This window comes from Loxodonta africana, chromosome 2, assembly GCF_030014295.1.
Source record: "Loxodonta africana isolate mLoxAfr1 chromosome 2, mLoxAfr1.hap2, whole genome shotgun sequence".
NCBI lineage: Eukaryota > Metazoa > Chordata > Mammalia > Proboscidea > Elephantidae > Loxodonta > Loxodonta africana.
Window position 1 is genome coordinate 58,846,860 of NC_087343.1, and position 16,717 is coordinate 58,863,576.

Below are 16,717 nucleotides of genomic sequence, written 5' to 3' on the forward strand. Positions count from 1 at the left end.
TACTTCTAGAATTTTCTTTTAAGTTCGAGGGATTAAGTTCACCAAAAGTCTTCACCAAAAGAGTAAAAAGAGAACCTACAGACTGGGAAAAAATTTTTGGCTATGACACATCCGATAAGGGCCTAATCTCTAAAATCTACAAGATACTACAACACCTCAACAACAAAAAGACAACCCGATTAAAAAATGGGCAGGGGATATGAACAAACACTTCACCAAAGAAGATGAAATCAGGGGCTAACAGATACATGACGAAATGCTCATGATCATTAGCCATTAATCATTCATTAGTCATTAGCCATTCGAGAAATGCAAATGAAAACTACAATGAGATACCATCTCACCCCAAGGCTGGCATTAATCCAAAAAACAAACTAATAAACATTGGAGAGGCTGTAGAGAGACTGGAACGCTTATGTACTGTGGTGGGAATGTAAAGTCGTACAGCCACTTTGGAAATTGATTTGGCACTTCCTTAAAAAGCTAGAAATAGAAGTTCCACATGATCCAGGAGTCCCACTCCTCAGAATATATCTGAGAGAAATAAGAGTTGTCACATGAATAGATAGAAGCACACCCATGTTCATTGCAGCACTGTTCAGAGTAGCAAAAAGATGGAAACAACCTAGGTGGCCATCAGCAGATGAATGGCTAAATAAATTATGGTACATACACACAATGGAATACTATGTAATGATAAAGAACAATGAAGAATCCAAGAAACATCTCTCAACATGCATGAATCTGGAGGGCATTATGCTGAGTGAAATTAGTCACAAAAGGACAAATATTGTGTGAGACCACTATTATAAGAACTCAAGAAATGGTTTAAACATAGAAGAAAACATTCTTTGATGGTGATGAAGGGAGGGAGGGAGGGAGAGGGGAATTCACTAACTAGATAGACAGGAATCATCTTAGGTGAAGAGAAGGACAACACACAATACGGGGGAAGTCAGTACAGCTAGACTAAAGCAAAAGCTAAGAAGTTTCCTGAACACAGCCAAACACTTCGAGGGACAGAGTAGCTGGGGCTGGCATCTGGGGACCATGATTTCGGGGCACATCTAGGTCAATTGGCATAATAAAGTTTACTAAGAAAACGTTACTGCATCCCACTTTGGTGAGCGGTGTCTGGGGTCTTAAAGCTTTCAAACAGCCGTCTAAGATGCATCAATTGGTCCAAACCCACCTGGAGCAAAGGAGAATGAAGAACACCAAAGATAAGAAAAATATTAACCCAAGAGACAAAAGGGCCACAGAGACTCCATCAGCTTGAGACTAAAAGAACTAGATGGTGCCCAGCTGCCATCGGTGACCGCCCTGACAGGGAACACAACAGAGAGTCCCTGACAGCAGGAGAGAACTACAGAGCAAAACTCAAATTTACATTAAAAGACCAGACTTAGTGGTCTGAGACTGGAGGAACCCCCAAAGCCATGGTCCCTGGATGCTCTGTTAACCCAGAACTAAAACCATTTCCAACACCCTCTTCAGACAAAGTTTAGATTGGACTACAAAACATAAAATAATACTCGTGAAGAGTATACTTCTTAGTTAAAGAAGATACATACAAGACCAAATGGGCAGTTCCTGTCTGGAGGCAGGATGAGAAGGCAGGAAGGGATAGGAACTGATTGAATGGACGCAGGAAACCCAGGGTGGAAAGAGGGAGTGTGTTGTCATAGTATAGGAATTGCAACTAATGTCACATCATAATATGTGTATAAATTTTTTATGAGAAATTGAGCTGTAAACTTTCGCCTAAAGCACAATTTTTAAAAAAATTGCAAAAAAGGCGGTGCCTTACCTTCCCATCCCCTTGAATGTGGACTAGACCTCGAGAATCACTTTTAACGAATAGAACATGGTGGAAGTAATGTTGTGCGACTTCTGAAACCAAGTCATAAAAGGTATCGTGGCTTCATCCTTGGCCCTCTGTCTCTGATCACTTGCTGTTTTGAAAGCTGTCATGTCACAAGGATATTCAAGCAGTCTTATGGAGAGGTCTGTACAGAGAAACTGAGGCTTCCTGCCAACAGCCAGTAGGCACTAGGGCCTTAAGATAACAACCATAAGAATGAGCCATCTAGAAGCAGATCCTCCAGCCATAGTTGAACCTTCAGATGACCACAGTCCTGGCCAACATCTTGAGTGCAAATTCATGAGGGGCCCTGACTCAGAATCACCCAGTTAACCCCTCCTGGATTCTTGACCATCAGAAACTGTGTGAGATAATGTTTATTGTTTTAAGCTGCTAAATTTGTAGATACGTTGTTTTATAACAACAGATAACTAATACAGAAAGGTATTTCATAATGATACAGTTCATAATAAAAATAATCCATCAAGCATACGTAGCACTATTTGTTTAACCACACAGCTCCAGAATATACTTTATAAATGAAAGACCTTCAAGGAAAAATTTAAAAATCTACGTAGTGGAGGATTGTAACATATTTTCAGAAAACTGTACACCAAAAAGAAAAAAAAACTAAGAACATTGAGGATTTGAATAAAACAATTAAGAATTGTTTTATTCAAAGATATGTATAATAGTTATTTTGATAATCAGAAAATGTACATTATTAACAAACTCACAAAAACAATTACAAATAATAACCATATGTAAACCGCCAAGGAAATCTCAACAGATTAAAAGAGATTACTATCATAAACCAGTGACTTCCACAAGAAAATAAAGTTTTAAGGGATTTAAAGTGCCCTCAGTACAGTGGCAGCAGTTCCGGGTCAGTGGTTAATCTTAATGGTCAAAATAAATGTTGTACCAGGTTTGCATACACCTCTTTTCCAAGGCAGAAGGAAAGAGAAAATTGGGAGCATGGGTGAAACAATGAACTGGGGTAAAAAGTAGATCTTTGCTCTAGAGGCAAGTAGCCCATTCAGCAATTACCAAAGTTCAACTATGGGCCTAGAACTATGATAGGTACTGGAGATACTAAAATTAAAAAACAAAAGCATAAAAACCAATTCCTAATCTAAAGAAACTTAGTGACAGGTGAAAGTTGACAGACATATAAGTAGAAAAGTATAATAAAATAGCTGTAGATACACTATGAGAAATACGTATAGGAAAGATACAGCATAAGAAAGAAGGTCAGTTGTACATGAGAGAGCCAGTGTAGACTTGGCCAGGGTAGATTTCATAGGGAAGGCAGTCCCTGAAATGGTGACAGATGAGTGATTATTTGCCAGACAGGCAGTGGAGCATTGGCAGGGCTGAAAAGCACGTGAAAGAAGACAGATTCTGGAGTCTGGTATTTTTAAATAGTCAGTTATTCTTTTATTTAATCTTGTATTCTTGAAAGCAGTGACTCTTTCCTGCTTAGAGAAGCTTCTAGCAAGTAATTACTAATCATCAAAACACTGTAAAGGATCCATGGTAGAGTTGTAATAGCAGTGTTTTTCTTGATTTGTTTTATTTTAAAATGTGTTGGATGACATACCAAAGAGAAATACAAATATAGTAAGGCAATGCATTTTCTCCTTAGAAATTTTTACGTAGTCTTCAAAAATTTTCTGTAGCTTCTAACTTTTTTTAATTGAAGAAGGCTAATTTCATATAATGTATAATTTTAATTGTAAAGTAGCTGGAAGTCTTTCATGTATGTTTTTTTATTTTAAATTTATGTAAATTTAAACATTTTTCATAATCTTGCCTGTCTAAAATTTCTCTGAATAAAGTTGATGCCAGAAGAAGGTAAGTGAATAATCAAGTCACTTTTTACTTGACCTGCTCCCTGGTGTCTCCTGGTCATTCGTGGGTGGTACATGGACCCCAGAGTAAGGGTAAGGAGTGCAGTATGTAATTGAAGTTAGAAAGCAACCTTTTCTTGATGATTCAAGATCATTGTTATGAAATTTAGAAGTTATAATGATATCCTTGGACCCTGTTGAGATTTTATTTCTATGGACTGCTCTTTTAAAAAGTTTTTTCCTCACCTTTATAGGATTGTCTTTTTTGTTAGGTCCCTTCCTTGCTCCTAGTTAGCTCTGTTTTTGATGCTATCAGTATGCCTTCTTGTAGCATAGTGTTTTGTAACTCTTCTTGAGCCACAATTTTTTTTTTTTTTTTTCCGAGAATCTAAAAACTCTGGATCCTTTCCACAGGGCAAGAGTACACATGCATTTATAGATAAAACATTGCCTAGTGTTCAGGTTGTTCAGTGCCATCCTGAAATCCTGTACACGAGGTGGTTGATGGTGAAAAATGGACTGCCAGACTCCAGCCACATTTGTTGAGAAAATAGAGAATTGTGCTTTTCCTTTCAAAAATGGATTATTTTTGTATGAATCTCATTTTTCAGATTAAAAAAAATTTATTATGTTCAAGTCAGAATTTGTGTTTGGTTGAGTTTGGATCATCGTTTTCTTTCTTAGACTTGGCTGTTTTCTGGAGTATCTTGCTCAAAGATTTTTTTTATGCCAGTGAATTAGCCAGTGCTTTCCTGTAGCTATAGTGTTTTTGAAAGTATGAACTAGTAGTAATTGGTCTAGTGCAAAAAATGAAGTAATTTTGGAGATAATATGTAGTTTTGTGACATGAACTTCAGTGTTTCACATTTTTGTGCTTCCACTTAAATGGTCCTAAAAACTTATGTTGTTTTTTTCAGACTATATAACGTGTTTGCGTGTTTTACAATAAGATTTTTAAGAGTATGTTTACCAGGTTGTCTCCAAAACACAGAATTTTAATTATGTTCTTTCAGATTTCCTCTGGTGAATACATTCAAATGTCTGGTCGTGCTGGAAGGAGGGGAATGGATGATAGGGGAATTGTAATTCTTATGGTGGATGAAAAGATGAGCCCAACAATTGGAAAACAACTACTTAAGGTAATTGAGCTAAGATTCTGTCCCTTCACCAAGAATTTTAGAAACACACGTCAGGAGCCACTTCAAAACCAGATTCTTAGGGAAGAGAGGAATTAAAAAACAACTTTTTAGCTACTTAATAATTTGTCGTAAACAAACCCAGCCTTTAATTTTCCTTTTTGTTTTCCACTATTACTTCCTCTAAGAAATTTGGAGCTTCAGCATTACAAATGTCTGTTTTCAACCTCAAGTTTCACTTACGTATTCCCAACTGCTTTAGGATATACCTATCTGAATTCTCAGTCACCTGAATCTTAACGTGGCATTTTGACATTATATCCAAGTGAGCCCAGTATAGTCCCAATTTAGGTCTGTTGTAGTAGTATAATTATTAACAAAACCCTGGTGGTATAGTGGTTAAGTGCTACGGCTACTAACCAAAAGGTCGACAGTCTGAATCCACCACCTCCTCAGAAACTCTGTGGGGCAGTCCCACTCCGTCCCATAAGCTCACTTTGAGTCGGAATTGATTTGATGGCAGTTGGTTTTTCTTCCATGCTTAAAGTATCATGGTTTGAGTCATGGTTACCTATCTAAAATGAAAGTTATCTCTCTTTCTCTTTGCCATTCTTGCCTGACCTCTCCTCTCACGTAGGTCACTGGTTAATGAAATCACAGATGTAAATTTCAGTTTAGGAGTTGTTTTGTTTCCTTCTTCTGCTTTATCCCTTTCTTTTAATCAATTGATTATTGCAGGTTCTTTCCTCAGTGTATCTTAGATTAGTTCTTTTGTTTCCTTACTACTGCTACCATCCTGATTCAGAGTTTCACCAAATCTTATCTAAATTACTTACAACTACCATTCTAACTGTTCTAGTTCCAATTTTTCTCCTAATTTACTTGGCATGCTGCTGTTAAGACTAATATTCCTGAATATAATTTCACATTGGTACATAACCCTCCTTGGCACCAGTAAATGACTACTTGACCAGGAGGTGACACATTTCACTTTCACCTTCGATTTATTGGTGCCACCCACTAGGAGGCCAGAAAGCGCAGTCCTGTTTTGTACTTGGAAGGCAGAGAGCTGAACATATTTGGCAAAGAGTACTTTAACTACTAATGTCCTATTTAGTGATTTTTTTTTTCCTTCACGCCCAAAGAGCAACTGCTTTATCAATTTGTCTTAGTCAACTAAAGGAAGGAACTTACTGCACTTCCATAATGTTCTTTAACATAGACTAAATTTTCAGGCAGTATGACAGGTTAAAAATATCTGTGTAAATTATTTGAAAAACTTACAACATGTTTTCTTTCTTAGGGTTCAGCTGATCCTCTGAATAGTGCTTTCCATTTGACATACAACATGGTTTTAAACTTACTACGTGTAGAAGAAATTAATCCTGAGTACATGTTGGAAAAATCCTTCTACCAGTTTCAGCATTATAGAGCAATTCCGGGAGTAGTAGAGAGTAAGTATAAAATAGCCATAACAAAGTATAGCTCAGTTGTTGTTAGGTGTTGTCAAGTCAGTTCTGACTGATAGCCAAACCTGTGTACAACAGAATGAAATGCTTCCCAGTCCTGCATCATCCTCACAATTGCTGTTATGTTGCAGCCACTGTGTCAGTCCATCTTGTTAAGGTTCTTTCTCTTTTTCGCTGACCAAGCATGATGTTTTTTTCCAGGAGCTGGTCCTTCCTGATAACATGTCCAAAGTAGGTGAGACAAAGACTCGCCATCCTTGTTTCTTCTAAAGATCATTCTGGCTGCACTTCTTTGAAGATAGATTTGTTTGTTCTTCTGGCAGTCTGTGCTATAACACAATATTCTTTGCCAACACCATAATTCAGAGGCATTGATTCTACTTTGATCTTTCTTACTCATTGTCTAACTTTTGCATTCATATGAGGTGATTGAAAATACCATGGCTTGAGTCAGGAGTACCTTAGTCCTCGAAGAGACATCTTTGCTTTTCAACTCTTTAAAGAGGTTTTTTGCAGTAGATTTGCCCAATGCAGTACATTGTTTGATTTCATGATTGCTGGCTTCCATGGGCATTGATTGTGGATCCAAGTAAAATGAAATCCTTGACAACTTCAATCTTTGCTCCATTTATCATGATGTTGCTTATTGGTCCAGTTGTGAGGATTTTTGTTTTCTTTATGTTGAAGTGTAATCCATACTGCAGACTGTCTTTAATCTTCGTCAGTAAGTGCTTCAAGTCCTTTTCACTTTGAGCAAGCAAGTTTGTGTCATCTGTATATCGCAGGTTGTTGAGTTGTCCTCCAATCCTGATGCCCCATTCTTCTTCATATTGTCCAACTTCTTAGATGATTTGCTCAATGTACAGATTGAATAAGTATGGTGAAAGAATACAGCTATGACACAAACCTTTTTCTGGTTTTAAACCGTGCAGTATCCCTTTGTTTGGTTCAAACGGCTGCCTCTTAGTTAGGAGACTAAGCAGCAAAATGAATGTCTTATTGGCTGTTTTGCCATTGTTTTTTTCTAGTGAGCCTAACTGATGGTTAAGATTGTGTGTCAACTTGTCTGGGCTATGATTCTCAGCGTTTTGGCAGTTACATAATGTTGTGATCACTTCCCTGTTGAAATTTAGTATGTGATCACCCCCCGTGATGGAATCTGCTGAGTGGTACCGGTGGGGTTGAGGCCTGTGGCAGCTCACTGCCCCCTCGGCCTTCATTTCCACACGCTCTGCCACCTACTTCCTTCCTGCTCGCCTTTCCAAGGTGTTTGGGTAGTTCTAGACCCAGCAGCTACCTCTTGTCTGACTTCCAGTTCTTGGGACTTGAGCTAGCAGCTTACCTGTCACTCTTGGAATTCCTCGACTTTCACAGCCTGTGAGCGGGAACCCTGCTCTCTGACCTGCTGGTCTTGGGTTCGCCAGCTTCTGCAGCTGCATGAATTGGGAGAGGCCTCTATCGTGATCCACAGACTTGGGACATTTCAACGTCTACAATTGCATGAGCTGTTGCCTTGATAAAAATTTCTCTCTATATATATTTATATGTTTTACTTCTCTGGAGAACCCAGCCTAAGACATTAATCTTAGTCCTTACATAAAGTAAAGTAAGAGCTACAGTCTTGACATTGTCACTGGCTAGAACATTTCAAAGTGTTAAGTAAGAAAACCCTGTTGGGATGCTTTTCTACTGTTGATTCACCTGTAATATACTTTATTATTATAGATACATCACATGTTAACTCGTGTCCCTGAATAATTAGATATAATAAAAACCTGGTCTAGTAAAAATTAATCTGTAAGAAGCATGTATTAATCTTGCCTTTTCACCATTTTCTCATTATAAAAGAGTGCCATAGCATAAGCTTATAAACGATAAAGGAAATATAGCTTGGATTTAAGTTCAGTTTTTTCAAATTTTTCATTCCTGTGCCGAAAATCGACTCTGTGACACCTAACAACAATGACAACAGTATTTCTTTTTTAAAAAATAATACTGTGTTTTTTATGACTGTTTACATAGCAAGTTAGGTTCCTATTTGACAGTTTTCACATAAATTGTTGTGATACTAGTTTCATTTTTCACACTGTGTCGGCATTTTCTTGTGTTCTGATTGTTCCGTTTCCAGTATTCTAGCTTCCCTGCCCCCTTATCTTCTTTTTGCTTTTGAGTAAATGTTGACCGTTAGAGTAAATGTAGAGTAAAAAACTATACAGATGGTTTTTTTAGTAGAGCACCATTCTTACGGTAATACCTTTATTTTGTGTGCCACTCTGTTTCACTAAAAGGTGATCCCAGGGTAGCTTCAGTTCAGGGTTTAAAGAGTGTCTTAGGGCTCTTCTCTGAGATTTTGATTACCTTCTTACTCTTCTGCTCCTGATGAGTAGAGACCAATAGTTGTATCTTAAATAGCCACTCACAAGATTTTATGATCCCAGATGCTACTCACGTCACTAGGATTCAGAACATGAACTTCGTGAACTGTATTATGCCAGTTGACTGGGCTGTCCCATGAGACTATGGCCTTAAGCCTTCAAACCTAGAAAACCAGTCTCGTAAGGTGTTTGGTTATGTCTGAGGGAGTATCTGTAGTTGTGTCTTCAATGAATATATGTGTCTGCACTCACATACCTATATTCACACATACATACAGATTTTTTATAGATACTACTGTATATTCTCATGTGTGTATACACCTGTACCTGTATGCCTGTACCCATCCATATGTGATCATACATGTGTTTTTTGGTCTTTGTTGGAGTTGTTGCCCTCTTAAATATGTCAAATTTCTTATTACAAGCATCCTCTTCCCTTGAGCGCATCTCAGCGACATCATTTACTTTGATCGCGCTCTGCTCACTATACCCACACTTGGTGCCACTTTTCTCATCACCCAAAATAACAAGAATCTGTGATCTAAAGAGTGTTACCCCCCCAAATGAGCTTTGGACTCTTTGTATGTATCTGTTCTTGTCTTATAAAAGAGGGTTCATACAATATTTGTTGTCATGTGCTTGATCTGTTTCACTTAGCATATGCCCTCCAGGTCCTTCCGTGTTCTTAGTATTCCATTGTATGTACGTACCACATTTTGCCTATCCATTCACCTATTGATGGGCACTTCATTTCTTTTCAGTTTTTTGCTATTGTGAATAAAGCTGCAGTGAACATAGGTGTGCATATGTTTGTTTGTGTCACTATTAGGCCTCTAGGGTATTTACCTAGGAGAGGGATTACTGGATCATATGGCAGTTTTATTTCTAGTTTTTTGAGGAAGCACTATATTGTTTTCCATAGTGTTTGTACCATTTTACAGTCCCACCAACAATGGATAAGGGTTATAATCTCCCCACATCCTCGCTGACATTTGCTGTTATCTGCTGCTTTCTTTAATCAGTGCTTTTTTACCGGAGTGAAACAGTATCTCATTGTACTTTTGATTTGCATCTCTGTAATGGCTAATGGTCATGAGCATCTTTTCATGTGTCTGTTGGCTACTTGGATATCTTCTTTGGTGAAAGTTCTGTTCGTGCCCTTTGCCATTTTATAATTGGGTTGTTTGTCTTTTTGTGGTTGAGTTGTTGAAGTCTTCTATAAATTTTAGAGATTAGACCATTATTGGATATGCCCGTTTCCAAAGATTTTTTCCCAGCCTGTACGTTCTCTTTTTACGCTTTTGATAAAGTTTTAGAGACCTAGTCCCAGGCTGTGTTGGAAACTTGGTAAGATTAGCAAACTGAATTCTTGCTGAGAGTCAGGTGGCATATTAGAAGGTCTAAAACAGCACTCTCGGATATAACTTTCTGCAATGATGGACATGTTCTGTGTCTGCTATCTAGTACAGTTGCCACTAGCCACATATGGCTGTTGAGCATTTGAAATGTGGCTAAGTGACTAAATTTTTTGTTTTATTTAATTTTGATTAATTTAACTTTAAATCATCACATCCCTGAAGGACTTTTCCTCAAATCTTTGATTGTAGATGATGCAAGCTGACAATTTGTAGTAGGAAAAAAAAATAGATACATCTTGGGTGTGATTTGTGTAAGGTGTGTAATTTTTTGAGATTGTACATTTGTTGATTTACAGAGGTAAAGAACTCAGAAGAGCAGTATAATAAAATAGTAATTCCCAATGAAGAAAGTGTAGTCATCTATTACAAGATTAGACAACAGCTTGCCAAATTGGGTAAAGAAATTGAAGAATATATTCACAAACCAAAGTACTGTTTACCGTTTCTACAACCAGGTCGTTTGGTAAAGGTATGTCATAATTTCTTCATAAAATATTTGGATATTTCAGTATTTAAAAGTGTATTTTGGATAAAGATTCTCATGTGTTTTTCTTGGTAAAATGCTTCCTGCTATACTAATGATACTTCTTCACTTGTTTCACATGGCGCTGATTAAGGGACTTAAGTGAAGCTCATTTAATCACTACTAGTTTTTCATTCTTTGGGATATAAATTGAAGTAGACAGTTTTGGAATTAGCATATGGAATATTTCCATTTATGAAATGTTATTTTAAAACGAGGCAGCTTTAAATCCTGGGTAAATTCATTTGATACAAAACCCTTAAATATTCTTAGAACATTGAAAAATACACCATGTCATTTTTAGCACTGGTTGCCAGTTTAGAGATTTCAGTTATTTCCATTCTAGTGGCCTACAAAATTTTGCATTTTTTCTCCTGTGGGGTTAATATCTTGTTCCTTAATTTTAGCAATGATCTTTCAAAAATATTTTATTAGACTGACATTATGGCCCCTAACAACCTTTCAGCTCAGTATAGAGGTCACTGCTGAGGTTTGTCCTTCAGCCAAAGATTGACGTGTTCAACAGGCCCATGGAACAAAACAAGACTAAAGGGGCCCACCAGCCCTGGGGCAGGGACTGAAAGGCAGAAGGGAACAGGAAAACTGGTGATAGGGAACCCAGGGTTGAGAAGGGAGGGTGTTGACATGTCGTGGGGTTTTTAACAAGTGTCAAAGAACAATGTGTGTTCTGTTTGATGAGAGATTAGTTTGTTTTGTAAACCTTTAAAGTACAAAAAAAAAATATTAGAAATGGGTAGCTCAAAAACTTGTCTTAGTCTATAATGTAGGCATGGTAGGTGTCTTTTGGATATAAACATTTATTATAAACTTGCTTTTTACTTTCTTTTCAGGTGAAGAATGAAGGAGATGACTTTGGCTGGGGAGTTGTGGTGAACTTCTCCAAAAAGTCAAATGTTAAGGTAAACATTAAATAAGAATTATAAATTTTTAGTGGAATTTTTTCCCCAACTCATGAAATTGGCCAAAGTGGAAATACTATTACCTTAAGAGAAACTGTAAAAAAAAAAAAAAAGTCCACCATAAAAAAATTAATTTTTGCATAATCTTTAATTTTATTCTTAAAGTGGTATGCTTATTTTCTCAGCAACAAAAATTTTTGCTTTTGTGAAAAATATACATTTCTTTGAATTCATCGATCCTTTTTATAGCTTTAATATTTAAATTGAATGTTAGAAAAAAATCTACTCTGCCAGTGAAAATTAGAATTTTGGTTTAGGTTTAAGAGACTTGAAGAAAAGAAATTTGGAAAACTTGCTTATTTTACTCACTCTTTCTAAATGGAAGCATAAAATTGATTTGCATCATTATATATATTGGTATTTCAGAAATAAGATTACTTATATATAAAATCAAGGATTATTTTAATTTGTTAGAAGAATCGTTACTTTGAAATTTAATCAGCCATCCTGCTTATTTTATTGTCTTTAGCTGCAGTAGTTACCAACACATTGTTCTCCAGTATGTGACCTCAGGCAAGATGCTTTCTGTCTGTGTGCTTTTTTCTCCTTGTTTTTAAAATGAGAGGTTTGTATAAGATGATATATACATTCTTCTAAGGTCTGCTGTTTCATGCTTTTGTTGTCATGAGTGTGGTTGTTCCACCGTTGTGTAGGGAAATTAGTAATTAAGCTTTGAGATTATGTATTAGCTCCAAAATACATAAATGGACTTTGAGATGTTGAAATCATTTGTTATGGAGAAACGATTGAGTTCTCAGTTTCGTGAAAGATGTTTCAATTTATATATATGATTAATCTCATTGAGGGACTTCTTAATTTTTTACTTCCATTTTGATAAATTATCTTCATTAGTAATTACTAATTTACAGGATTAAAAAAAAATGTTACCACACTCGTTATCTCATTTGATTCCAATTCATCAAGCATCCATGGGCCACAGACACAACATCCCTGTGCTTACTCATTTTGGGGAACAGTGGCAAGCAGCTAATGGAAAAAATAAGGCAGAATGTGCTAAGGTCTTTAGTAAAGATAAAAACAAAGTGCATTTGGAGCACAGGGGAAGAAGAAGCTATGTCTGAGCTATTGGATTTGGCATCTTAGAAGAAAGAGAATTTTAAACTGAACTTTGAAGAATGAGTAGAATTTTATTTGGAGGAACAGTGGTATGCAGCAGTCATAGCACATTTTGGGTGAAAGGAAGGGAATAACATAAAAGCTATTGGATATAATCATGGGAAAGTGTTTAAAATACCAGTTTCAAGTATGTTAGGGTTGGATCTGAACATTTGAATGTATTGACAAGCCATCGAAAGATAGTTGGCTTGCTTGTTTGTTTTTAACCTGCTCAGAGGTTTTAATTACTCTGATGACAGTATGTGAAGAATATTGGAAGGGAATAATTTAGCAGAGGCCAGTAGGTCAATTAAGGAGGCTCTTATCTTGTTTGAGTGAGAGCCAAAAGGAGGATGGAGATAAAAGAGGAAGGGTTCAGATGGAAGAGACTGAGGAGCTAGAATTGGCAGTACTTTTGTGGCAGATTAAAAGGAGTGTTAAAATAATGATGATAATATTTCAAGCTTGGGTATATGATAGGATGGCTGCATTCATTCAAAGTCTTCCTCTCCATTCTATCCCTTGTCCTCTTTTTTAAAAATCCAGGTGATGAAATGAAGTTTGGAATGTTTTAAACTTGTCTAAGATTGCATGGAAGTTACTGGTTTGAGCCATGACTAGTACCCAGATCTGACATACGGTTCTTTGTATTTTCTATTGGATTACCTTCAGCCATGAGAATGCTGTTAAATGCTTACCCACTCCCCTACAGGTGTTTATTTTCTTTAAGCCTAATTATAATTAATGTAGGTGTCATCTTCCCTGCAGGAGGTAAGGTTAATCTGAAAGGGTAGTCTTTATTTACGCCTCTTTCACAGCTATTAAAATCTACTTACTGTGTTTAGGGAAAAGTATGGCCATCAGTGCTAAATGTTACAGTTCAATCCAAAATTGTACAACCCCTGATGGACTTCATAGTTGGGTTTGGATTCCTCAGAGACCTTTTGTGTATTATCTAGTTCTCTAACACATTCCCTAATATGTGAGATTATACGATAACTGAGTTCTCAAAAAGAAGGCAATATCTTGTGTTCCTAACCTTTTTCCGCTTCTCCCGAGTGTGAATGCCTTGTTTCACATACTAAATTGTTCCACCTTCCATACAAGAGGCATGATTTCTAGCAGTGCATCCCTTTTAACAAAATTGATATTGCAGTAAAAATTTGGAAAGCCTTTCGAATATCCTATAAAGGAGATTTCTTGGCATAGAACATGCCTCATGTAGTTCAGTGGTAGATTCTTCATCTTCCATGTAGGTGGCCCGGGTTTGATTCCTGACCAGTGCACCTCATGTGCAGCCAGTACCTGTCTGTCAATGGGGGCTTGTGTGTTGCCATGATGCTGAACAGGTTTCAGTGGAGCTTCCAGACTAAAATAGATTAGAAAGAAAGATCTGACTTCTCTGCGAGTGGCGCCCCTGCTTTTGGAACTGAGTGCTAGGTAGCAGGCGGAGGCAGTAGCCTCAAGCCTTCTTGCCTTGCTTCTCCCAGTGTGAAACCACAGCCTTAGGAGCAGACAAGGGTACGACTCCAGTACTCTCAGCAGCACTGTGTTCAAGATAGAGCTGAGTAGAAGGAATTCCCCATCTCTCTTCCTCACTTGCCTAGAACTTAGCCTCAGCAATAGGTAGTAGTTGAGAGTGGAATGAGAAATGCTGATGTCTTATTCCTGTTGGGAACATAGCCCTCCAGCTGGGAGCTATGGAGAAAGTGAATCCTGTGTTTTTGGCTTTATCCGTCAGGAGTAGATTTTTCGTACTGCTCAGACGAGAGTAGGAAGGAAGGAAGCAGTCTTCAGATACCATAAACTCTCACTGTTCTAACTGAATTTTAACAGGTTTTATTTGCTGGCTCTTCCTTTATTTGCTGTATGCCCTTTAGACTGTTTCAGGAGAAGTAGGTTTTTTTGTTTTGTTTTTGTTTTTTAGAATTTTCTCCAGTTTTGCTGGAGAGTAGGTTCACAGAGTTGCTCATGCAGTCCTGCTTGAAGTTAATCTCAGTTTTTACATTTTTAGGAAAGAAAAATTGTAAGAGATAAACAGACAACACACACACACATATAGATGACACGCACATATATCTATGGATAGTTTTTAAAATTATCTGCCTGTATTGATCTTTAATCAGTGTGTAAGAGTACTGCTAGTTGATGAGAGTTCTTTTAGGCAAAGATGGAATGGGGACTTGAAAGGGACATATTCATTTTTTTGTTGTTGTTGTTTAAATTGATGGTATAACTCATTTTTTCCAAAGAACTGCTTATATTTGTTCACAAAAAATGGGAAGTACATTTTTATTGCTTTTGGAATCTAGGCCAAAATACTAATCCAAAGATTTTTGTGGCCAGTAGAGTTTGCCAAAGGCAGAGGGAGAATACGGACAGAAGGAAATAGTTTGAGGCATTTTGAAGAAAAAAATTTAACAGTAAATATTTCGTACTGTTTGTTTCTTTACGTTCTTGGGAATGCAAAAAAATATGTTTTAATTTGGTGATTTCAGTTTATAGCTGGAAATTAGCCACACTTTAAAAAGAATAAAGACAAGCTACGACGAGAAAGTGTAAGTTATGTGACCAAGAACTGAAAAATTAGAACCTGTGTGGAAAAATTACAAGAATTTAGGCTAGGACAGTCAGCGGGAGGCCAAATAGAACACTTAATAACTATTTTCTCTTAATGTGAAAGATCACTTTGTTGACCAGACCTTGCAGAGTACAGAACTGGAAGAACAGAAAAATTTTGTAATATTAAGTTTCAACAGCAAAATTTCATGTGTTGCTACAATAAGGAAGATGTTCATATGTGTTTTCCTAGTAATATTTAAGTATATTTCAGTAATGTTGGTCTTCTATTACTATTTGAAAGACAATTGCTCTGATACATAAATTATCGTACAGCAGAAGGCATGATTGATTAGACCTTAGATCTCAAGAATCATGGTTTTATTAGAAAACATAAAATCTAAAAAGTCTTTGATAAAATGATAACCACAATATAGAAGTGTCAGAATATGGGTAATAATATCTCTACTCCATGTAGTTTCCTTATGTAATTGCAGTGCTTTGAAGGGAAGAGACTCATTTTCTAGTAATGATCATTTCTTTTAGTTTCTTTTTCATGTTAAAGTATAATATTAAACAAAATTATGAACTAATCATTAGAAACAAAAGTAGTGTATTTTATATCACAATTGACAATGGTTTCTTAATGATCATACTATTAGAATTGTTTTCTTATCCAGTGGAGCATGTTGAAGGATGCACAGAGACAGCCTTCTTTTTATGAAATAAACATTCACTGCATACTGTGTGCCCAGGCACAATGCCAAATGCTGAGAATATAGTCCCTGAATACATGGAACTTAAAACTTGTTGGACCAGTTTTTAAAAATTAATAACTTCTTTTTTTTTAATTTTTTAAAATAATTTTTATTGTGCTTTAAGTGAAAGTTTGAAAATTAAGTCAGTCTCTCACACAAAACCCCATATACACCTTGCTACACACTTCCAATTACTCTCCCCCTAATGAGACAGCCTGCTCTCTCCCTGTACTCTCTCTTTTAGTATCCATCTCGCCAGCTTCTAACCCCATCCACCCTCTCATCTCCCCTCCAGGCAGGAGATGCCAACATAGTCTCAAGTGTCCACCTGATCCAAGAAGCTCACTCCTCACCAGCATCCCTCTCCAACCAATTCTCCAGTCCAACCCATGTCTGAAGAGTTGGCTTTGGGAATGATTCCTGTCCTGGGCCAACAGAAGGTCTGGGGGCCATGACCACCGGGGTCCTTCTAGTCTCAGACCATTAAGTCTGGTCTTATGAGAATTTGGGGTCTGTATCCCACTGCTCTCCTGCTCCCTCAGGGGTTCTCTGTTGTGTTCCCTCAAAGGGCAGTCATCGGTTGTAGCGGGGCACCATCTAGTTCTTCTGGTCTCAGAATGATGTAATCTCTGGTTCATGTGGCCCTTTCTGTCTCTTGGGCTCATA

At 37.1% G+C, this 16,717-nt stretch overlaps 1 protein-coding gene across 2 annotated transcripts in view; it reads left to right on the plus strand.

Moving 5' to 3' along the window:
- Positions 1-16,717, plus strand: part of MTREX (Mtr4 exosome RNA helicase) — a 122,775-nt gene that overhangs the window by 54,545 nt on the left and 51,513 nt on the right. For both annotated transcript variants that reach the window (XM_064271964.1, XM_064271967.1), the window contains exons 15-18: positions 4,731-4,856; positions 6,157-6,307; positions 10,412-10,584; positions 11,490-11,558. In XM_064271964.1, coding sequence (XP_064128034.1) covers positions 4,731-4,856; positions 6,157-6,307; positions 10,412-10,584; positions 11,490-11,558 — 519 coding nt within the window. The remainder of the gene's footprint in view (positions 1-4,730; positions 4,857-6,156; positions 6,308-10,411; positions 10,585-11,489; positions 11,559-16,717) is intronic.